This window comes from Clarias gariepinus, chromosome 13, assembly GCF_024256425.1.
Source record: "Clarias gariepinus isolate MV-2021 ecotype Netherlands chromosome 13, CGAR_prim_01v2, whole genome shotgun sequence".
Classification (NCBI taxonomy): domain Eukaryota; kingdom Metazoa; phylum Chordata; class Actinopteri; order Siluriformes; family Clariidae; genus Clarias; species Clarias gariepinus.
In genome coordinates this window covers 18,390,001-18,414,297 of record NC_071112.1, presented here as the reverse complement: position 1 = coordinate 18,414,297, position 24,297 = coordinate 18,390,001, and the positions used below count along the sequence as shown (strand labels likewise).

Genomic DNA, 24,297 nt, shown 5'->3' with positions numbered 1-24,297 from the left:
TTTCATACAGATGCAATAATGGACATGGTAGATTTTTTTTTGTACTTCATGCTGAGAATACACTAGCAGCCCCTGGGGTTTTTATTTATTTATTTATTTATTTTGAGTCCCAACTGAGAGAGACAGAACAAGGTAGAGAGAGGGAGGGAGACAAGGAGGAGAAGGAGAAAGAGGGTGGGATGGGGCGAGTGTGAAAGGCGCCGGAGGAGGAGATTTAAACGAGCAACTTGTTGAAAAGTGCTGAGGGCCAATTAGTAGCCCGAGTGTGTGTGTGTGTGTATGTGTGTGAGTGAGCATGTAGAGGAAACGCATGCAGACGATGAACACCATACGGAAGTTTTACAAGCAACAAGCACTGACAGAAACTGCAACACATCGTACTTAAGTTTTAAACGTGTCTTCAGGATCTCGGAGATGTTTCCGTGTCGGAGCCATTCACATATCTGATACGGCTGTGGGAGTTTGTTTGATGGTTATCTGGGCACTCAGGAAGGGAAGGGAAGGTCGTGCGCATCTTCATTAGCGGTGCTTTCCTGGGATTTATTTTTTTACTCTGGACTTTTTTTTTCCTCATTGGAGTGGATTTCTGTCACAGACTCAGATTTTGGCACTGAATTATCCCAACATGAGCGTGTTGCTCGTAGTAGCTGCTCTGGTCCTGACGCTGCTCCCTGCTCAGGTAACACACACACACACACACGCGTCGACTTTATCAAACACAGGAAACATGCTCACTGCAAGTAGTTAGTCTGCGTGCATTTCCGCCGCGAACTTAGTTGTGAGACTTATTTGTAAGTGTAAAAGTGCTTCTGCGTATACAGTACGTGCAGCTTCAAAAAAAAAAAAAAAACGTTATCTTTCTGAATGAGTGTCATTAACCTCTCCAAGTTCAATAGTGAAACATCACACTCAGCAAAGCCGGCATGGTCTGTCGGGGCTCTTTTATTTAACACTCCATTGTCCCGGAAGATTATAACCTGGTCTCTTTTTGAACCGGTCTCACATCGAAAGTGTCGAGTCATGAAGTGAAACGTGACCAACTGCATCACCCAGTTTGACCCGAGTGAGTTTGTGTCCGTCAGAATTAAATGCGCGTCCTGAAGCAAGCGCGCGGTGATTGCGTCATCTTGGAAGTTCACGCTGACGTTCAGATAATTCCTGTTGCGCTTTCATAAGTTTGTACAAAAGCAACACAGTGAAAACTTCACCCCTTCCCTAATTTTACCTCAGCATTTCTAGTTCGGAAAACAAGAAATAGAAATGTATCGTCCAAAATAAACGGCATGTGTAAACTGGCAAACTGAACTTGTGCTTGAATTTAATGAGGACGTTAGGAGTTATGGATAATCCTGACATGAATCTCTGGTTCTTTCCATCTGCAGGGAAAAAAAAATCCATTACTTTAAAGATATCTCCCGCAGTTATGTACATTATGGCAACATCACAGAAGACATAAAAATGTCATCACCTTAACCCTGTTTCTGTGTAGCTCAAGCTTCTGCTGGTGTGTCCACACTCCTATCTGATTCACTCTACTTACTCAACAAGGCATTGCAGCTACTGAATGATATTATTTAAGTTTACTAAACATCTACCCTGGAGTCAACTGATCACATTGTGCCTAAAACACACCATACACATCTCCTGTCTAGTTGTAGGACAGAACAAGGTCCACCTGTGTCCTTAACACAGGGTTAACAGCTAAAATCTTCACCGGCACATCACAAACTTGCATCCAAAATACAACTATGCTGTCTAACTGTGAATGTGTGTGTGTGTGTGTGTGTGTCTTCGGTGCTGGTGCCAACACTTTTTCTGTCCTTAGTGTTTTGAGATCCAAGAGCTTTCCTAACATATGTTGTTACTAGCTTTGTCAAACAGATGTTCAGTCAAGCACCCTTGCAGCAGGAGTGAACGTTTAACACATGGCAGAAGTTTTACAAGTTCATTCACTGCTGCCTATTGATTAATCCTTTACTGAATGCATTAACTGAAGGGTTTCTCACAAAAGACTGGAACCTTCCCAATCCCCCCCCCCTTTCTTCCCCTTCCCCCAAACTCCTAGTTATTCTTCTCTTTCTTTTGCTCCATCTCCCTCAACATGCTTCACGTCTTTCTTACACCCCTTTCATTTGTTCTATTTTCTCTGCTCTCACACTCCCCTTCTCTGTCACCAAGATGTGGTGAAACTCCAGTTTGCTGTAATTTAAGGGGATTTGTACAAAGTAGGCCGGTAATGAGTGATATCAGTCAAGTAAGTTGGAACTCAACGTTACGTTCATGGAGCTGGATAATCGGCTCACAGATGCTTGGGGAAAACATGAGTAAAATGCACTTCTGAGATTTCAGAACAGTAGTCATTAATACTTAACAGAACAGCTACCTGTCAAGCGTCAACCAGCCAACTGTTCTAGATCTTGTTTCTTCTTTCAGGTACACTGCAAAATATAGTCAAATATATTATATTCTTTATATTTTATTGATTTCTTTTGAATCTGTCAAATACAGTTATATGTCAAATCTGTCAAAATCAATAATTTAGTTCCATTACTTGTTTTTACTATTCAATTCACCAAAAACAGATTATTGTAAATCTTTAAGCCCAGATCAAGTCTCTATAAAGAACACAACTAAACCTTTATTAAATGTTCTTTACAAGGAAATTTCTTGTATTCAAACGATTTAGCAACAGTACTTGATTGCATTCTACATAGGTGGTGCTGTTGAGCAGCATATGAAAGACCATCAAGTCATGGAAAGATGGAAAAAATGATGATTTTTGAAACAGGCTTGAAAATTATTTCCAACTAGTCTCATGATCACAGAAATGTCACAAAAGGAAACAAATGAGTAACAGCCAGATATCAAGCCATAGCTCTGTTAGTTGGAGACTCCCGATGGCAAAACTAATTATAGGTGTTTCTAAAGGGTGCTTGTATGGGCGTTTAAATGGATTCATTGGATCCCTTCCTAAAAGGGAAGTCCTCTGCTGTATGGGTCTATTAAAATATATATGTATACACTGAACTATCTGTTTCTTATCCAGTTCAGTTCTTGTTTTGGAATTTCACAAGGTCACCTTTATGTCTTATTTTATCTCAACAGACCACAGCAAATGCTTGGAAACATGGCAAACTGTCATATTCCCACTCATACAGTTTATCCTTAGAATTATCCTTCACACTACCTGTCTCCTCTTAGCTGCCCGTCTTGTGTGTTGGCCACACCAACAGAAAAATTAAACAGAATGGAAAGTAAGTATTGGCTGCGCATTTGGGAAAAACCAATAATAAATGTCTTGTCTTGCGCTGCTCTTTTGGATGGAGTACTCTGATTTCAGATTCACCAAAGATAGATTGCCAGTGCCATCACAGCTGGTAAAAACAAACTAGCAAGCAAGCAACATTCACAATTTTACTTTTTTTTAAATAACATATTCTGTTTTCTGTTACACCAGTTGTAAGCAGGTTTGTCAGATTTTTCAGAGTAACTTAACCATAACAGATAAAGTGATACACATCTAACAAAGATGCTATCTACAAAGGTGGTAATAATATTAGCCCTGGTGGTATGAGATGGAGCTTGCATAAGGTGGTATCAAAAAGTTTCAAGACTAGTTTTGTAACACGCCCAGAGATGGCAGCACAATCCTGTACACAGAGTCATCGATCTTCATAAGTCAGTGTGCTAAAAGACATCTCCTATGTATATCGGGATCTTGCAACTGGTGCTATTCTTACCATGTCTGCTGATTCCTCATGGACAGCAAGTTGGAACAAAGAGCAGACCTGAAATTGGACAAATCTGCCACAGAGATGTTTGACATGATTTGGCAAGTTTACAACTATGCTGCATTGAGTTGTTCGAGGTGTTTTAAGTAGCTTCTGCGCTTCAAGAGCGAAAAGACTTCACTGGAAGATGACCCCAAAAAATCTTGAAACCATTCGGCAACCTGTTCATGATGATCGGCAGAGAACAGTCTACGACACTTCTTGTCGGTGTGTTATTTGTAACAGTCTAGGCAATCCTCACGTGTAAATTAAACATGCGCTGTGTTGCTGCCAAGTTCATCCCCAGGCTGCTGACCCAGAAGCAGAAGGAACATAGCGTTGAAGTCTGCCAAGAACTCTCAGCACTGAACTGGTCTGTTCCAGGATTATTGGACAGAATATATGAATAGGGTGTGCATCAGTTCATCTAAGAGCACATTGCACACACATTCCTACACCCATTTATATCCATAGGCAATTTAGGTTCACTAATCTGCTTAGCTGCATGTTTTAGGGCAAGGAGGACATTAAAAACTCACACAGACATTATTCCACGCTCAGGATCAAATCACTGTGCTGTCATGGGATATAGAATATAGGTAGAAAAACTATTACAATTTACTTAAGTATTAGAACCAGGGCTAAATTTGACATGAAAGTCTCTTGGTTGATATCTGATCAGATTTGATCTTTTCTTTGGTCTGACCCCCAATATCTCCAGGAGTTGGTATCAAGCACTAGGACATTGGCCAGGGATCCTTCAGGTGCTATGGATTGACGGGATCAGATTTGTTAATCTGGTGCATCCCATAGGTGTTCTATCAGACTGGGATCTAGGGAGTTTGATGTGCCGGGTTAGCAGCAGTGGTCTCTTTGCCTGCCAGGCCCCATGTGCAGTGAACTGTGGTACACTGGGTGTTCTGGTACCTTTCTGTTGTGGCCAGCATTGCCTTTTGAACTAATGAGCTGTACTGTGGGATTAGACCAGACAGGCTAGCCTTTGCTTTGTCCATGATCCTGTCACATTTACTGGTATATATAATTGATAACCAATGTTAATGTGTTAATGTTATGGGATGTTATGGCTGAGGGATGTATATTTTAACTGAAAAAAAATGGGAGCTGATATCCATTATATAAAACCAGAGATAAAGTAAGAATAGAAGCAACTACTTAAGCACGGTGTGAGCGAATTGTGGAAGGCATCACAGCAGTGCTGAGTTTCAGAACAACAGAACCTCAAATGTGATATTGGTTTTATCCAACATGTTCCATAAACCTCATTTATCATCAACAGATTATGATTTGTTACTTTATTTAACTTATTTTTCCTGGTGAACACATATCCTTCCATTACTTGTGGAGCTAACTAAGCAGTAAGTGTAATTAACAGCTTTTGTAAGTAACAGTAACAGTAATTAACAGCGTGAAAGTAGTTTTAAATTGTTACTGGTATTATGTAACCAAACCATGGAAAGAATAAATGATGGAGATGGTGGACAGTCCTGTAAATCTTGTATAAAGTTTCTCTTTATATTTTCACTTATATATTAGCTCTGTTAACTTCTGGGTTCTGGAGTTGATTTCCAAATAGCGTTAAATATAAAGCTAGAGCAATAGGATGTACAATCCATTGTCACACACACACACACACACTCACACACACACACACACACACACACACACACACATACACACACACACCAATTAATGTCTTTAATCAAGGGGCTGAAGAGCGATTTGGTGGTTTAGTTTTGTTGCCATAAATAAAAGAACACGGATGGTTCAGAACAACTTAGACACAATTATTAAGCAAACTGTTGTTTAAGATGACATTAACAGATGTGTTTTCATGCTGGAAGTGCTTCCGTGACTGGTTTTGAATGTGGGTTTTGGCAGGCAGCTGCTCTCTCCTCAGTACTGTGTACCATACTGACCCTTGCTGGAGACTGTAATTAAAGATTATTAACACACCTGGGAGTGCTACATATAGTTAAAATGTCCCAGTGTTGTAACCATCCATTATCAGCACTCGTGGAATGCCTCTCAGTCAATCAGATTACTCGGTCGGAACTAACTGTTGTATAAACTGGATATCACTTTACAGGATATAACTTTTATATAAACTATATACTATACTATAAATAGTTACAGTGAGTATAACAAGTCTTTAGAATTCTATTAAAATAAATTATATCAGACATTTAATGTGACATAACAACCAACAATGTTTTGAGAAGCGGTGGGGAGGGGATGTCAATAATAAAGTGTTTGCTTATATAAGCATATTTTGCTTGTATTCCAGAAGTCTTTTCAAGTAAGAGTCGACCAACTTAGTACATTTTGATTTGTACATTTTATTCCATGTCTGGAATAAAGTTGGAATGGCCCGTGTCTGGCCAATTCCAAAACTTTGAATTTCTTCTATTGTATTATAGAAGATATATATTTATGACTAGTGGTCATAATTATATATATATTTATATATATATTTTGACTAGTGGTCTTCTTCTTCTTCTTCTTATAATTCTTATTATTAGATTTATTTTTGTAAGACAGGGCCACCCTAGTCTTGCCACCCTGACCAATAGCCCAGGGCCACAAAGAACATATGTGATGTTTGGCACATGCAGGGACGGACCTGTACTTACCCAAGCTCTTTTAATGTTGTCATGGGCCTCCTGGCAGCCTCCCTGTAATTTTTATGTTCTTTTGTAATTTTGTATGGATGTTGTGTTGTAGTTAATTTGAGGTGAAGATGCACCATTGTCGTCCATAATTAAACTTAGCCTTTAGTATTCAGTATTTTTTGTTTTTGGCGAATTATTTAGATTACCCTGTTTATTTTATTTATATGTATCATGCCTAATGTCTAACTTTTAAAACAAATATCCCATACAGCTTTTTGTAGACCATGACCTTAACAGTCAGATGAAACCAAGAAGATGTTAATCAGCAGCTGGGGTTAATTAGAATCATTTTAGTGATTAAGGTCTATGCTAATTACTTCTGAACATGCGTTTGAATGTGATTGGTTAATTCTGAGCACATGCTCCATAATAAAAATTTATGTACGCTCATGCAATTAGTATTTTTGGGTTAGGGTTAGCATATAATGCAAAAAGTATTTTTTCTTCTTTTTTTTACCTTTTATCTAGTAAAATATTTTTAGTTTTTCACTTGAATTCTGATGGCTTGCATTTAACTGACATAATTTACAGTACTGTATCTTGGTTGATTTATTGTAGATGTAGATACACTATCGACTTTTGTGTAGGAATTTTCTAACACTGTTTCCACATGCAGGTTAGTTTGTGCATACAGTATGAGTGCATGGTTTTGTTCTCAAAGGAGGCACCTGTCAGGAAACTGCTGTGAAATACCACATTCACCTGACTAATAAGTGATTGTTTAGGCATGCAGGGGTACATCCTTTCATAAGGTATTTATGTATTTTCCTTTGTGCTATTTTCTTCCTGGTCTCTCAAACTACTTGTGCTTCCATGTGAACTTCCATTTCTGTCGCTTCCTACTGTGCCCCAGATGCTACACGTTCAGTGTTAAGTGTCATATTCTTCTTTTCCTTCCTTGTTTGCACCCTGCGTGCTGTGTCCTATACCATCCATCTCCGCTTCCCTCCGCTTTCTGTTATATGTATTCTATGCTTTCACCTTTCCTGTTCGAGATAAAAGAGAATAGAATGCTGAGCAAGAGGTTGTCCTGAACCGTCGCCCTTTTAATGTCGGTTTCCTGTCAAGGTCACCGATGGCCTTCTGTCTCATTTAAACAGCTGGAACGATGATGACATTGACCCATGTTGGACTTCTCAGTTCCCTCTGTAGAATCTGAACTCAGCAGTGAGGAAGAGCATGCAGCAGGTTTGTAAACCGGCAGTGTTATTAAAGGTAATGGGAGCAGGACAGAAAATAGGGTCTGGGGTAGCTTCTGTGCTTCAGCATGCAATTTAAAGACGTGATTCACTACAGGTGTTTCCTCTCTATCAACACTTGTGCAAAATAATACTTGAGTCTCGCCATCTGTTCCTGTGTGTACCGGCTTCCTCTGCTTCAATTTTGCCAAGAAGGTGCTATTTATGCGAGAGCCACTGAGTAGGCAGCTGGCGATGTAACCACCTGTGTTTTCAGGTTCAAATACTGAGAAGCGAATTCTGCATATGAATAAACATAGATATACTGTTACTGCATATGTAACACCTTGTACAGTACTGTATTACTTTAGATTTAGGATTAACCTTTGGGATATGCAAAATCCAGCGCTTTATTATTAATAGGTTTTATATGACTAGTTTGAATAAAATGTTTTGCCAAGGCACTAACTAGATATTTTTGTACAGATCGTGGGAATCAGGCTAGTTTTCAGGTTGTGTGCAGGAAACAGAAATATCTCCCCTGGGCACAGTCGTGTTTCATAACTCTCGTCAATAACACTATAAGCAATTCCATAACAACTTTTCCTGATAATATGTGCGTGTGAGTGTGTGTGGGGGGATGTGTGTCAGCCTGTAGTTGCTGCAGCATACATCTTCACAATTTGTTCGCATGCAATTAGAGTAGACACTCATAAATACAGTTGTAGTGGTGACAGGAGGTCTGCCTCTTCCTGTGCAGGCCCGCGCGTGGCCCAGGGGACAGAGTGCAATCACAATCTGGAAACATGGACCTCTCCTTCCTTTGGTGGCACTCGTGGGACTGTCATCTGCTCTGTGGCCTTTAATCTCTCATCTGGAGGCAATTTATTCCCATTTACACACCCATGGCAACATTTACCGTAATAGGGAACACAATTATTTTGGACTGGACTATATATGTAAGGCCAACAAGTATCTTTGCATATTTTGTTTGTATAGTGCCTGGTCTGATCACTGCTTGTTAATCAAAAAAGTGTATATGTGTATGTGTCATATAACACTTACTCTTTGATGGTTTGTATTCAAACAATTTGCCTGTTACTGATGCCTAGAAGAGGACTGATTATTTTACGGCACACTCATCAATCAGTAAAAAGCATTCTCATGTTTCTTCTAAATCTGGTTCACCTTTTCTTTAATTTGACCTTAACAAGTTGAACAGCTGGAAAGCATCAGCTTTAAGACAGAAGGCGTTGTAGTACTCATCAACATTAACTTACTCCAAATGCTTCAACAGACTTTAATGTGATAGATCAGCACCAGCTGAGTGCTTTAACAGGCTGTTTGAGTAACACTTGTGGTCCCCTGAAGGTTAGCAAGTTCCTGAAATCCAAAATGGCAATAATGCATACATACAGTATTAAGAAAGATTATTATAATATTAATAGATTCACTGAACACCATCTACCTGTCAGAGCCCAAACTCCGTCTCAGACTACATAGGCTGGAGCTGATAAGAGCAAAGGATCTGTCTTAGTGCATATACGTAGTACGTCTGGCCCTTTTTGAGAATAATTCGACAGGATTGGTCTATAATGCATCATTGGAGGGAGGTGAAGTTGGCCAGAATCTCTCCTGTGACTCTGGAAAATGTGTGCATTATCAGCAAATTGTGCAACGATTCTGCAGCACTTTTCCAGCTGTAGTGCTACCCTCCAGTACTTATCTGTATTCTTCTAGAAGTGTAGCATTCCCATTTGCTGTCACAACCCACATTTTTACAAGGAGCCAAAAGTCTGCAGAAATATTTAGTTATCATTTTGTTTGCTTTTGTTTTTCTCTCAAAACTTCCTGCCCCATATCCCACAGACTATGCAATTAGAAAGCTGATGTCCCTCAGCTGCCTCATGACGTCAGACCTCTCTCGTGTGTTGTCTAACTTGTGGAACATCTGAAAGGCCACTGCATAAATGTCAAGAACTTTAGTGAATGTCACATAAATCAGGAGTGTCACACTGACGCATGCAAATGCACGGAAGTCTCATGAAAGTACTACTGCTCTTATACAACATACGGCAGTTCTTTCTCAGATGTGCTTCAGGGATTTGGATAAACCTATTTTGCAGATCTTGTCTTTGTAATTATTACTAATGGGCTAAAGCAGGCAGTGGCCAAAGTCAGGCCAATGGGCCAAAAGACAGTCTTCCTGAATTGTTGAAGGAGTTGTACATATTAAGAAATTAAATCTTTTCTGGAAATAATAAAAAAAAAAAAAAGGTCCATGACCCTTTTTTGTCTTGTAAACCCAACATTTAATGATCACTGAGTGTTTTTTCTTTCCAGTACAGTATATATACTGGATCCATGGTTCTTTAGGTTTACCCCCTACAGAAGTTCTGCATTAGCGTCACTTTTAATGCTATTTAAGTCTGTAATAATGTATATGATACTGACAAAACCATAAGGTCTAGGCCAAGTGATAAAAGAGTCACATATAAACTGAAATATCTAAATGTTACTACAAGCTCACGTACACAAGGATGAGCAACTGCTACGTGAGTTCCTCCACATATCCACGATAACCTGCCAGATTTTTTTCTAAGCCGACTCATTTTCTGGCACAGGCAGCATGAAGATGGTGAGTGTTTGCTCTATTCTAGCTGATGTGCATTATGCCAGGTTCTTCCAAAGCTACCACCTCCCCACCATGGCTACCTCAAGCATTCTTTCCATGAAAGGCATCCAAGGGCACTGCCAAAAAGAACCATTGTGGTGAGGTGACATTTTAAATAGTCTGCCCGCAATATTAACACCCCCCTCCCCTGCCTTTCTTTTTAGGTTGATTTGGATTGTATACCTTTTTGCACATATATTCTTACGAATCTGCTCTTAATATTATCATAGACATATAAAAAAAATCTTGCTTAATAGCAAGACAAATGTATCTGATTGTGGGCATGTTTAATTGCAACGTCTATATTAAACCCAAAGGAAGGTGCCAGAGACAGTGCAGTAGTGTACAGTAGTTTCTCGTTCTACACGTTTGCTTCATGTCAGACATTCTGACACTGGAGTAAGGTGGAGGTAGGCAATGTAGGTCACTGACCCAGTAATTTGTTGAGCACTGAGCCTCCTTATCCTGACCCATGGCAGAGGAATTTCACAGACCAATGAATCATGATATGATATCAGTCTGCGGATTTGCCTCTCTAGTTAGCTGAAGTGCTGTTCAGGATCCCAATCTAGACAATTTTTTACATTTTTTAACATAGCACTCGCTTTATTACATTTAAAATGAAAAACGCATTTTTTAAAATGGTGTTATTTCCTAAGAAAACAGTTGGATGCGATGATGAGCATTTATCTGTATAGGATTCTTGGAGCTTCCGAAGAGTTAATGGTGTTGAATTCTTAGGCTCCAGAGAAAATGTAATGTTGTTTAACAAAGGCTTAATGGGGAGTATCCAAAGAACGGAGATGGCCAAACAGGAAAATAAATCACGAATAGACGAACCACACTCAGAATTTTGAAATTAAACAGACACGAATTGGAATATGAGAAATCTCTTGGCCACATCAGTGCGACTTTAAATTAAGATCTGTCTTGTACCACCAGTGTGTGCTAAGAGATGATATCGTAAGTGCAAGATTTTATGATTTAAAATATATTTCAAGACAATGTTGGTTTGGATTATCTAGTTGTGATTGAGACCTGTATGGCTTATTTACATTTACATTTAGCAGACGCTCTTATCCAGAGCAACTTATATTTTTATCTCATTATACATCTTAACCCAGTTAAGGGTTAAGGACTTTGCTCAAGGGCCCAACAGTGGCAACTTGGTGGTTGTGGGGTTTGAACCTGGGATCTTCCGAACCATAGTCCAATGCCTTAACCACTGAGCTACCCCTGGCCCACTGAGCTACCCCTGGCCCCCATATTCTTATATTCTTATTCATCCATGTTACTACATATTACTGCATGTCTTTAGTGTCGTCTCACTCACTCAGTCATCATCTATACCGCTTTATTTTGTATACAGAATTGCGGGGGGGCCCTGGATCCTATCTTAGGAGACTTATGGTATGAGGTGGGGTACACCTTGTTCAGGGTCCCAATATGACCTGTCTTAAGTGTATTTATGCAAAATATATACTTATGTTAGCGAAAAAAATCTAAAGTGCAATTTTACATATTTTCACATATTATTGTATCAATGACAAACAGATACTGTATAATTGTGTTGAATCTCTGATAAATATCATTAATCTAATTATCTTTCATTTGTTACATCTTTTGCAGTGTTCCAACTCAGGAACTACAAACAGCACCTCTAAAGGTAAGAATATCAACATAACCAAGCTATACAGTACACAACTACAGTGTGCCATTATAATTTAAATGTTTTTTAAGATTGCTGGTGCAGATGATAAACTTGGGGAAGAATAGGGCAATGCGTTAGAATGAATAAGATATCAAAAGGTTTGATTAGGTGTATTGCTATATATCCCTGAGATAGTAAGAAGAAGAAACCTTTAGAGGAACCAGAAAGGGAACCCATCCTCATTAGAGTGATATCAGATATTATAACCACAAATCAATCCCTGATATATCTGTGTGCTACAAGCCTGACAGTTAAATATAATGGAAAAGGTGTTTAAGTTAATACCAAGTCCTCTTTAATTAATTGACACTTGGGTACAAAACTGTTCATGAGAATTTCAGTCCTTGTTGTGAGTGACTGCAGTCACAAACCATCACAGAATAGTCCAAGACCACTTTTATATAAAGGCATACAAGCATTTAAAGATGCCCATATTAGACCAATATACCCGAATATATAGACAAAATATAATGTTGACAAATGTTTTAATTAAATTTGCATTACCTTTACTTTAATTTGCCCATAAAATACTCTATAAAATGCTGTTCCTGAGCTGCTCCCTGACTGTCAACATGGATAAACAGTAATAGTGTGAGAGCACAACCAAACAGTAGAGTCAGTACAAAACAATAAGAGTAACATGGATTCAGAAATGATTACTTTTTTTCTTGCTCAATATTTAAGGAATGTATTTGCTTTGTAATTAGTGAGAAGCTAATGAACGTTACTCAATTTAATCTTGTTGTGAAATTTGCATTGTTACTTGGCTGTGGTTGTTTAGCCTGAGAAGTCATCATACCAAGCTAGTGACTAACAGATTGTGTGTTTCTCTGTGCTTTTGTATTGTACAGTAAATCCAGTCATGTCTGCTAGTTGTCTGCTTGCCTTAATGTGTGTAATCACAACTCTGCATTTTTCGCTTATGTGCTAACACTATCTGATTTGCACCTGACACGATGGACAGGTTAGAGAATAAAATACACAAATTAGATCATAAAATCTTCTGTGAACACAGAAGTAGTAAAAAAAAATAAATGAGTCTGATGTAGAAAGGTTTGAGACAACTTTACATGCTCTTAGAACATCACATCAAAGATTTAGTGTAAAATAAAACCCTTTCCAATATATTTTGGCCTGCGGTTATGGAGATTTGTTCATGCAGCCATAAGACCATTATTGAGTTGGGGATCTGATGGGATTTGAGGTCAGGGCTCTTTGCAGGCCACTTAAAATCGTTCACTTTGCTCTTGGAAAGCCCTGTTTTTATGGCCCTCACTTTGTGCGTTGTCAAGCTGTAACATTAGAAACCCTTATTGCAAGTGATATAAAATCTTAATGCTATAGTATCCGAAGACGCTTGTACAATTGTGTGGTACAAAAGTTTTTGCAACAGTTTGGAGAAGGCCCATATATGGGCGTGATGTTGAAATCTCCACAAACCTTTGGTCATATAGTGTAGTTTCATTCTCTGTACTGTACTTGAGGTGACTAGCTAAGGTTTGTGAGCTAGCTCAAATATGCCAGCAATACAGAAGCTGATATGCAGAAATTCAGCTTTAGAGATAAGACAGCAGCGCAAGCAAGAGGTCTTGAACTTTCAGTTGGTACTTAGTAATTATGACAGTCACACTGATATGCACATACATAACGTTTTTTCCATTCTTTTTAATGCTACTTATATCTATTAGGTCATACATAATAATATGTACAAACGAGTTTGTCTTTTTTGTTCAGATAGTTATTATTTAGATAGAAGGTGATATGTTTGGCAACATGAATAATGCACGTAACTGGGATGTAAGATCTGAGGTGCTGTAGACTATTTAAACTTTTGCCTGAAATCTAAAAAATACTGTTTTGGCATTTGGAGATGGTCTTAAAAGAAGCAGCACAAGTAGGTTTGAAAATACCTCTCTCCCAGCACATTTCAAATGTCACACCCATGACAGTGCAGACACATTCTTTTTTGACCATAAAAACAAAAGGAATAAAATTGTGTTAACCCAACCACATTACCAGTAGACTGGTGTTTTACCAAGACATTCGGCCAATAGTTGTTTTCAGCACATTTACTGTTCTAATTTAAGGTAAGTTTATTTAAAGTGTTAGAACTGTGTGTAAAACTGAGACATGTGCATGTTAAAAATCATTGCTCAAAACCAAAATAAAATGTCCTGGTCAGGAGCTGATGCAACTTTTGGCTGGATTTTGTTTTTGCAGAAGTCTTTGACCCATATCCACTAATTCCCAAGCATGTGTATCCTGCCTTCTTGTAGTAAACTGTGGACAATCCCAGGGGCAGTCACTTCACTCTTCCCATTATTTCTTATTATTATTTAGTTTCCTTCATGGTGATCTTTTGCGATGCGTGATGTTCATTCATCAAATGATTGATTCCCAATCTTTCACCCAGAAGTTCCTCCATAAATTTTTTCCCCCCATTCTTTAGATCACTCTTCCTTTTTTTCATTCTTTGGAGCGCTATGCAGTCCAAGGCTACCGAAACGCCCTGGGTTGTCTGTTTTCATTACTGAAAAAAGTGCACAGGGAGTGGCAGATTGACTAGCAGCTTCAAAAGAAATTTCATATTTTATCTCTTTCACTCGCTCTGTCGTGTTACTCTTATGATAATGAGGAACAGATGCTGATCAAGAAGGGAAGTTGGAGCACAGATTTAAAAGAAATGAGCAGGATGTAACATTGGAAAAAGGGATGCAAAAATATGACTTTTTTTTTAAAGAAAGACTAATAAGAGTACAGTTTATTTTCTTATTTTTAACGGCTAGAGTACCTCCTTATGCAAACACCTTTCAACAGTCAATGTCTGTTCGTATTATCTTTTTTTGTTACATTCATTGTAAAGTGTCTTTGAGTTTTGGCGCTATATAAATAAAAATTATTATTATTATGTTGTAGTAGTAGTAATGTGTGACTGTAATTTGCAGTATTTTTCCTTTCTTCAGTGACAATGTTATGGAGCTAGCTGGTTTATCAGTGCTGCCTCTGAAGTTAGGATTCTTTATAATATGCTCTTTCATCAGTTGCCAGTTTCATATATACTTTTTAAATACTTTGGTTACATTCTTTTTTTATAAATGTCTTTAAATCTGCCCTAACCAGGACCCTACATTGTTCTAATGACTTATTTCCCCATTTTAGGTTCTACTGAGCCTTACGTGTCTTGAAAATAAATGCATACGAAATGTCCCCCTTTTACATTTACATTTACATTTAGGCATTTGGCAGACGCTCTTATCCAGAGCGACTTACAAAAAGTGAAACCAGCACTCTGTCTTTAACAAAACATGGCACAGAAATTAGCAACTTAAAAACTTAGCTTGTTATAAACAAGAATTTTTTTTTTTTAAGTTGATTATAATTATGCAAAGGCCAATGTTGTGTAAATCATGTTAATACTCTATGAAGTATAATCCTCCTTAACTGAAATTCCTGCCTGTTGATATGAATGTTGGGAAAGATGCTGCTGTTAGTTTGAAAGGTGGCTACGCATTAAACACCAAGCTAACAAAGCACATGTTTATTGGGGAATTGTGTATTAGTGACTACAGCTCACAATCATCTGCTAATTACCTCATGTGCCTCTGGATGCCTGCAAAATGATCAGTCAGAACATTCATGGCCACCTGTTAAAGAAATGAGAAACTGCAATGTTATAATGCGAAAGTGTCAAAACTATTAAGGGATAACATATCTTATTAAGCTCACTGACTAATTAACAACGATTTCATGGACAAAACATGATGTTTTAGAAGATGAAAAACACATCTTAGAAAGGCTTTACTGTATCTTATAATGCTTGCCTTCTCCCCTCTGTGTTTGCCCTTTTGCAGTAATCCTGTTTCAGGAGGTGTGGGGACGAAGCTTCTGTCACACCATCGAGACACTGGTGGATGTAGTACAGGAGTATCCTGGGGAGGTGGAGCACATATTCAGCCCTTCGTGCGTGCCATTGGTCCGTTGTGCTGGTTGCTGCGGAGATGAGAACCTTGAATGCCATCCCACGCTAACCTCTAATGTCACTATGCAAGTATGTACTAGAACAATAACATTTAAATGGACCCTATGCTAGTGATCACTGTTAAGTAAATGTGCTGTATTTGGCCAACTGTATTTAATTCAGCACTTTTCCTTCTGCATATAAAAATGTTATTGTAATATAAATGATTAAATGCCATATAACGTAACCCGTCAACTTTTAGTATATGGTGACCCTACTTATAGAAAATCCTACATAGTTATAAATAGATGAATTATAGCATTCTTAGAGGATAATGTCTATGAAATGAAAAGCTGCTGACAAGCTGATTGCATAGTAATTGCAGGCAGAAATCAAATATGACTGCATTTTAAACACACAGCTTGGGTCAAACTAGATGTTACTCTGGAGAGATGCACATTACCAATTCTACCTTGTTCAAAATAGTAGTGTTATATAATTCAGCATGTTTATTGTGAAGTCACAGACAGGGTTGTGGTGTAACTTGGGATCAGAAGTAGACAGATGCCCTGTATTGCAATAAGAGTATTACAGTACATGTATTCAAAAAGTTATGTGGAAAGCTAATGTTCCAGTGTGGCCTGTTTTTATTTTTTGGTTTTGTTTCGACACACTTTATATTGTGTCGTCTTATGTCCTGGTACTATATTTGATTTACTATAATACACATATCAGAGCTCTCAGCGGATATCTGTATCATGCTGGAATGTATCAACCAGTTCTGTTCTGTGCACCTGTTGCCAAAATGTGCAAGAGATTTGTGATGTGACAATTTGATCCGGTTAAATGATTCATTATTGTTCCATATTATAACCATGCATGAATGGGAATTGGTGGCTTAGTGATACGTTTCTTGCCTACTACGTATGCAGAAGATTCGATTCCCAGCCAGTGCCCAAACCCCAGCCACTGGATGCGGTGCCGGTCCCAAACCCAGATTAAATGGAAGGGTAGTGTCAAAAAGGGCATAAAACTTTTATTATTAAACCTACTTCATGACATTCTCATTAATTATAAACTTTAATTTTCCTTTTTATATGGGTGGACAATCTGGCTTCTTTATAGTATATAAATAAATACTTCTAATTAGCAGCAATATTAAGATTATTTCAAGCTTGAAGTTCGTAAAATTTCTGGAAATAAGTTTAATAATCATGTGTTCTATTTAGTTTATTGTAATCTTATAGAGTATGTACATATTATGAAAAACTAAAGCTAATTGTCTCTATTCAACATACAGTACTTTTATATGATTATTTTTCCTACTGGACAACATTATTGTGGTAGTTAGAAAATATTAACTCTTATACTTGTATGCAGTTATTAAAGCTGAAGTCAGCAGAGCAAGGCCGGGAGTATGTGGAGATGACTTTTGTGGAGCATAAAAGCTGTGAATGTAGGTAAGGACAAAATAAGCACTTATTCAGGGTGCTTCTCTTTCATCCATTCAAGTGTTACCTAATTATAACTGAACACTCCAGTTATAACTGTGAATAGTGGTGTGTTTACTATCCATAATTCAAACTGACTGCTGAAATAAACATGAGAACCTAACATTGGTCCCTAATTGTGTCTCTGTTCTTATTTGGTGTGACGACCAGACCAAGAAAGCGTACACCACAACATGACAGGTAAGTTTCTAAGCAACACTTTATTATAAATAAGAATAATTGCAGTTTCATTATTTATTTCAAAATCAGATTTTATCTTTTCTTTATTGTAGAAGGAAGCCAAGAGGAAGGGGGAAAAAAAGAAAGGAGAAACAGAGAGTAAAAAACTGTGATGGGTACAAATTTTTTTTCTTACAAATCAGTTCTTTTACTGAACATGGATATATAGTAACAATTTTTAGAATGTCCTGTTCCTTGATTGTAGTATACGCCTACTGAAATGTAAAACTACTATCTCTTGCAGGTGCCAGCCTCCTAGAAGGTAAACGCTGTCCCTTCCTGTTCTCTGCCTATCCCATACTGCCTGCCCCTTCAGTGTACTGCCAGCCTCTTACAGCATCCTGCGTCACCTCAACCACCGGATCCAAGATGCACCATTGTTGTGATGGGGAGGTCAGGGGAGGGACATTTTATATACAGGAAGTGCCTTTATGAGGTCATAACCTCAGATGTGCATCTCACAAATCTGCTGAGGAGCATAACAGTGGTGGACCAGACCTCTAACGTCTGAGCTAGAACATGAGCACACAGGACACTGGCTATATAAAGTAAAAAGATTGACATTATTATTATTATTATTGTTATTGTTATTATTATTATTCACACTATCTATGACATATCACATCTTATTTATTGCTTACAAACCAGAAGAGACAGCATGTTTGGTTGTTTTTGACTGAATACTCTGCTGAAGTTTGGCATGAGTACAAATTGGGATTTTATTATTTTTTTTTAGATTAAAACTTATCGCCAAAGACAGTTGGTGTTGCCAGGAAACCAACAATCTAGATTTCTTATGTTTTCTTTAATGAGATAAGCAGTAAGCTTCTTTGCTTTTGTATTAATGAGTCCTGAGAGTAAATTTAATTACTTATGCAATAACTGAAAGCTGATTGTTATGCAAGAATTGAAAGTTGGGACAATGACCAAGAAACTCCTCCCTCCTTTGCTAATTCCCTGTTCACACATGGAGTTTTCTCCCACTGACTCTTCCCTGTACCCCAAGACCCCTCCACACATGTATTGTTAGCAGACTGTCTGTTGGTTTGGCATTCTAGCTCTCAGAGCTCCAGCCTAACTTCTCTTGATTGTCATTTCATGCAAGCATTCACCCCACAAACCAAGTTCTCAAGCTTGTATATCTACATTCCCAAAGCGTTAGATGTCAAATTGAGTTCTCATATGGTTTGTACATCAACATAGTGACCTCTTCTGGTATTATGAAAGTAATTCAATATATTAGCTATTTTCCAAACGTAAACAAACCTGCTGTACTGAAAATATGATTTAAGTAGTGACAGTTTGAGTCAACTAATGTAGAGTGTATATGATTTTGCAATATGAGGGACGAGTGTAAATCAACATTAACTGAGGTTTAATGAAAGTATATTATTTTTGTCTATTAAAATGTTTTTTTAAAAAGATGGGTTCAGGTCAGCATCATGATTAGACTCAACCAAAAAAAATTTAAATAAAAAAATAATAAATAAATAAATAAATACCACCACCACCTGCTGCTACTTGGCCTTTAAACAAAAAAAAGTGACAATATCCGTTTAACAGTGATTACCTGCCTTTATAAATCAAATGATTATTGTGTAAATTCTTTTATTTTTCAGATTATATTAGCACATCACCAGTTATAGGATTGTATGGACTTGAACTGGTAGCATTTTCATTGCATTGCTTAACACAAGTTTTTTTTTTTTATTATTACTATTATGGGTCAAGAGTTTTAAACTTATTTTCAGTTTCATGTATATTGTATATATTTATGTACATTATTGATAATGTATTGCTATCATGCCACTGCTAATAAATAGATACTTAATAGATAGTTGTTGTTCCTTTATAAAAGAAAGCATGTTTATATCACGCATACTGTATAGACTTATGGTACTCCAAAATACAAGTTACAAAAGTACAAGACATGGTTGTCATAAAAGGATTTATTTATTTAGACAAGGGCCAAGTTGTGATGGCTAGACCACTGGGAAAAAGAAACTCCAAAACTGCAGCTCTTGTGGAATGTTCCTAGTCTGCTGTGGTTAAGGCCTACCAAAAGTGGTGTAAAGAACAACCAAGGCTCATTGATGCAGCCCTTGACCATCTATGACTGTGGAAAGCAAGGGTTGGCCAGTGTAGTCTGATCCCATAGAAGAGTTACTGTAGCTCAAATTTTTTAAAAAGTGAATGCCTGTTTATTAATAATGATAGAAAGGTGTCAGATCACACAGTTCCCATGCTCCCAAAGATCTCATGCTGACTTCTGACCAAAAAAAAAAAAAAAAAAAATCTCCAATGGGCACATGGCCCTTAGAACTTATGTGGCCAGGTCTACTGAATCACATTTTATTGAACGCTGTAAAAATGGCCAGGTATGTGTGTGTAAGAAATGACACCACATGAGAAGGCATTCTGACGGTGGCAGTGTAATGTATTGAGTGGTAATATTCTGCTGGGAATCCTTAGGTCCCGACACCCCTTACCTGAACATTTTTGCGGAGTACAGCCCAAGTAAACCACTCAACGGAAACTGTATTACCTCTTTCAAAAAAGTGGACTCTTTCAGCAGGATAATGCACCCTGCAAAAATGGTTCAAAAAGATTGAGGAACCGACTTGGCCTACAAATTCTCCAGATGTCAGTCCAGTGAAGCACCTGAAGGATATGCTAGTTGAAACTTCCATTCATGTAGGCCCAACTTGGATTAAAGGATCCGCTACTAATTGCTCGGTGCTCGGTGTCTCGAGAATAACCAATAGTGTTATATACATATTTGTGCAGTTTTACTGTATATGTAAAATAATTGGGGGTTTTACTGAGCTTGCTGGAGAATATGCCAATGTTCTGTTAACTTTGCTTTAGTTTTATAGGCAAGAAAACAGTTTTAAAATAAATTAATAATTAAAGTATATGTTAAAAATAAATATTACTGTCACAAACTGTTAGGTGTTGGAGTGTAGGCATGGTGTGGCAAGGCATAGACGCAGAGGGGGGATCATGGCAAACAAAGTCTTTTAATAATAAAGAAAACTTGAACAAAGGAAGTTGGCTTTACATTGGCGCATGCTATAAACAAAACTCATAAACCCACTTAAACATACACAGACTAGAGATTACACAAACTAATACAATACCGACAGGGGATACAAACCGGACGAGACAAAACACACTAAACACTAGGGACTATACATGCAGGGGATAACAAGACAAGCTTGGCTAGGCCCACTAGCTGTTATGCACATTAGCTGCCAAACCAGCTAGTAGCTAAACAGGCTAGTAGCCAGAGACCCAAGAGGCAGACAGACTAGGTATGAAACAGACTGAGAACTCTAAAGATTAGTGGTTAAACAAGTTAGTACCTAAACAGACTAAGAGCTAAACAGACTAGGGGACTAGACAGACTCAAAGACTAAACAGACTAGGATCTAAGTAGGTTAGTAGTGCACTGATTAGTATTTATACAGACTAAGAACTACACATTCAAAGGAGGTTACTCACACATGAGGGAAAACAGACAAGGCTAATTTTCCTAAAGGCTAATCCTGCTAGGAGACACAGACATACTAAATTAAGACAAATATAAACTTAAAGCTCCAGAAACCAAAAAGCCAACTATAATTAAACAAACTAAAACAGAACATAATTAGAGACCACCCCGGTCCACTCAACAGAACTTACATTAATGCTTGTCCCCAGTTTTCCGGAACAACTAGCTATTTATAACGTGACTAATGAGCTACCTCGTTCAGGTGAGCACCTGCGTCACCTGACCGAGGTGCCTTCTGGGAAACTGAGTCTACCAACAAAAACTATAACACAAACACAGTGCCCTCTAGTGGGAAAACCCTCACAATTACAGTATATTTCTACTGATTACAGTAGAACATCTACTGTAATCTTATTTATTTATTAATTTATTTTTAAATTATGTTTGGCAATATTGAATGGTTCTGTACATAATAATGTAAACATGATAAATATTTCTAAAATAATTGTACTAGATATAATGTGCCTAAGACTCTTGCAAAGTACTAGACACACAGACACACACAATGACATTCATTCCTATACACTCAGCCATAATAATGTCCATCTGCCTACTATTGAGTATGTCCCTCTTTTGCTGCCATAACAGTCCTGACGTGTTGCAAACACACACACACACACACACACACACACACACATACACACACACACACACACACACACACACATTGTCACCTTCAGCTGATTTACTGCCCACACATATCGCACACTCTGATCTAATTTTGCCTTTACCTGTACCTGTTTTTTTTTTTTTTGTGTGTGTTTTAATAAAGAAAAAATCTTAACTGCAGTTGCATTCACCCATGCATCCTTGATCTAACAGAGTACTTAGTCATCAATTTGGATGCAGCAGAAGCACAATGCCAGAGCTTTAGGGACAAAAATACCAACTCAAGCTGTGTCATCCAGCCCTCAGTAGATCCAAGTAAAAAAACCTGCAAAATATTCCTTCTGCAGTGTTTCTTGTTCTTTTTCTTTCTGTTTCTCAGGGACAAATCCTTTTAATGGGCCACATCTGTCTGTACTGCTAAGGGGTGAATTGATATTCTTACATATTCATGCACAATAAGGTCTAGATAAAGTATTAATGTTTTTTTTTATTTGTAATGCATCTCTGATTGGCTGACAAATTCAAGGACCAAGCAGAAGTAACAAAGCTCAACACTCCCAATTATTTTTGCCCATCACAAAGTCCGACTGTATGTACTGTATGCATACCCCCTATTCAGAGACTTGCAAAGACTTTTGGGGGCCAACTCAGACAGAACTTAGAAAGAAGCTAACCTTTATGTTAGCTTCCTGTACCAATATTACCAGCATCTTGTTTATTGCAAACAATCACTAGGCCATTGATGAGGAGAACTTCAGCGAGGGTTAGCATGCAGGTATAGCCAAATTACAGTGTCCCCTGGAGCAGACAGTGTTAGGGGGCTTGCTCAAGGGCCCATCAGTGAAAGTTTGGCTGTGCTGGTGCTTTAACTGTTTGGCCCACCAATGTCAAATTCAAATTCACTAGGCCATTGATGAGGAGAATTTTAGTCCTTCCAACAAACATGTGCTGTCCCTCAGACACAAGACCTCAGTCTTGTAATTTGATTGTAATCTCTGTGAGCCTGAGCAGCAAACTCATCACCTGGGTTTATACCAGGCCATATACTGGTGGCCCAACATGCTCACACACATCCACAAATGTGCCTCCTCCTCCACTATTGTGCCAGAACACAAGTGACTCATACATTATATTGAGGTAAATTGGTGCCTCTCCCCTCTCCATGGTCACACCTAGCCTCAGATTTCATAAGTGATTTTCCAAAATCACATGGCTGTATCACAAATATGTCCAAAATAAACCACAGACTAAAGTCTTCATACCTTATCCCACCACCTGATTTCTCCATTTAATTTTAAACTGCTTTTGCTTATCCATATATTTCACTTCTTTGGCCTCCCTGAAGATATTATTAATGAACAGGGTACACATGGGAATCACATGGGGACCTGGTATCATGTGAGCTTCATGTCTAGTCGTTACATAATCTTACAGGTAGGTTAAGTACTCTGCAGAGTATGCCTAGAACCCTTTACAACACCTAACTCATCCTTAGTGCATCCTGTGACTCACAACACAGTTTCTTATTGTTTTCATATAGTACCTGGTTGCAGTATGTTAAATCCAAAGCATTGGCCCTTACAAGAACCGCAAGAGGATAAATGAAGTAAAATATTCAATTCAATTCAATTCAATTTTATTTATATAGCGCTTTTAACAATGGTCATTGTCTCAAAGCAGCTTCACAAAGATGAAAGAAATTCAATAAAAATAATAATAATAATAATAATAATAATAATAATAATAATAAAATAATAAAATATTAATAATAATAAACTGTGTGTGTGTGAGAAAAATGTGTCTAGATAATAACGAGATGAATGAATGAAATGTCTCTGATGAGCAAGCCAAGGGTGACGGCGACAGTGGCAAGGAAAAACTCCCTGAGATGGCAATAGGAAGAAACCTTGAGAGGAACCAGACTCAACAGGGAACCCATCCTCATTTGGGTGATAACAGATAGAGATGATATAACACCATGTGTGTTATGCAGCTGAGAGTACAATATAACAGAAATTCTTTAAAATAACATGAAGTCCAGTTCAGCATAGGGATGAGTCAGTAGGTGCAGAGGGCAGATGGGGTCTGGCTTACTGGGAGCACAGGAGCAGGATGTGTAGCTCCAATCATAATAAGGCAGAATTCAGCTGGAGCTGGTCCTTCTCTGGATGCCCCAGGATCCTCACAGGGTTGGCCTTTATCTACTGAAGCTGGTACAATCTCCAGATGCCTCGGGATGGGTAGAAAAGTACAAAACAGATGGAGAGAATTAGCGTAGTTGCCATTCAGAATAGATGTACTGAAGTATGAAGTTATGGGATGAGTTACGTGTATGCCAGATTAAAGAGATGCGTCTTGAGTCTACTTTTAAACTGGGAAACTGTGTCTGAGCCCCGAACACTGTCTGGAAGGCTATTTCAAAGT

At 38.1% G+C, this 24,297-nt stretch overlaps 1 protein-coding gene across 2 annotated transcripts; it reads left to right on the top strand.

The window, feature by feature from the left end:
* The first annotated feature begins 242 nt into the window (after positions 1–242).
* pgfb (placental growth factor b) lies at positions 243–19,538 on the top strand. Of its 2 annotated transcripts, none has more exons than XM_053509593.1 (7): positions 243–679; positions 11,942–11,978; positions 15,875–16,071; positions 17,362–17,441; positions 17,643–17,672; positions 17,742–17,827; positions 17,956–19,538. In XM_053509593.1, exons 1-6 carry the CDS (start codon positions 626–628, stop codon positions 17,812–17,814), a joined length of 471 nt encoding a protein of 156 aa, XP_053365568.1. In that variant the 5' UTR covers positions 243–625; the 3' UTR covers positions 17,815–17,827; positions 17,956–19,538. The 2 variants fall into 2 exon arrangements, with proteins under 2 accessions (XP_053365568.1, XP_053365567.1); XM_053509592.1 differs by having other exon boundaries at positions 246–679; positions 17,765–17,827.
* Positions 19,539–24,297: the final 4,759 nt, after the last annotated feature.

What these genes read in the sequence shown, in the direction of transcription:
- pgfb (XM_053509592.1), top strand. Translation starts at nt 626, where the DNA reads ATGAGCGTGTTGCTCGTAGTAGCTGCTCTGGTCCTGACGCTGCTCCCT. An exon ending in TACAAACAGCACCTCTAAAG is followed by an intron (nt 11,979 to 15,874) that starts GTAAGAATATCA and finishes GCCCTTTTGCAG; the next exon opens with TAATCCTGTTTCAGGAGGTG. An exon ending in AGAGTAAAAAACTGTGATGG is followed by an intron (nt 17,828 to 17,955) that starts GTACAAATTTTT and finishes TATCTCTTGCAG; the next exon opens with GTGCCAGCCTCCTAGAAGGT.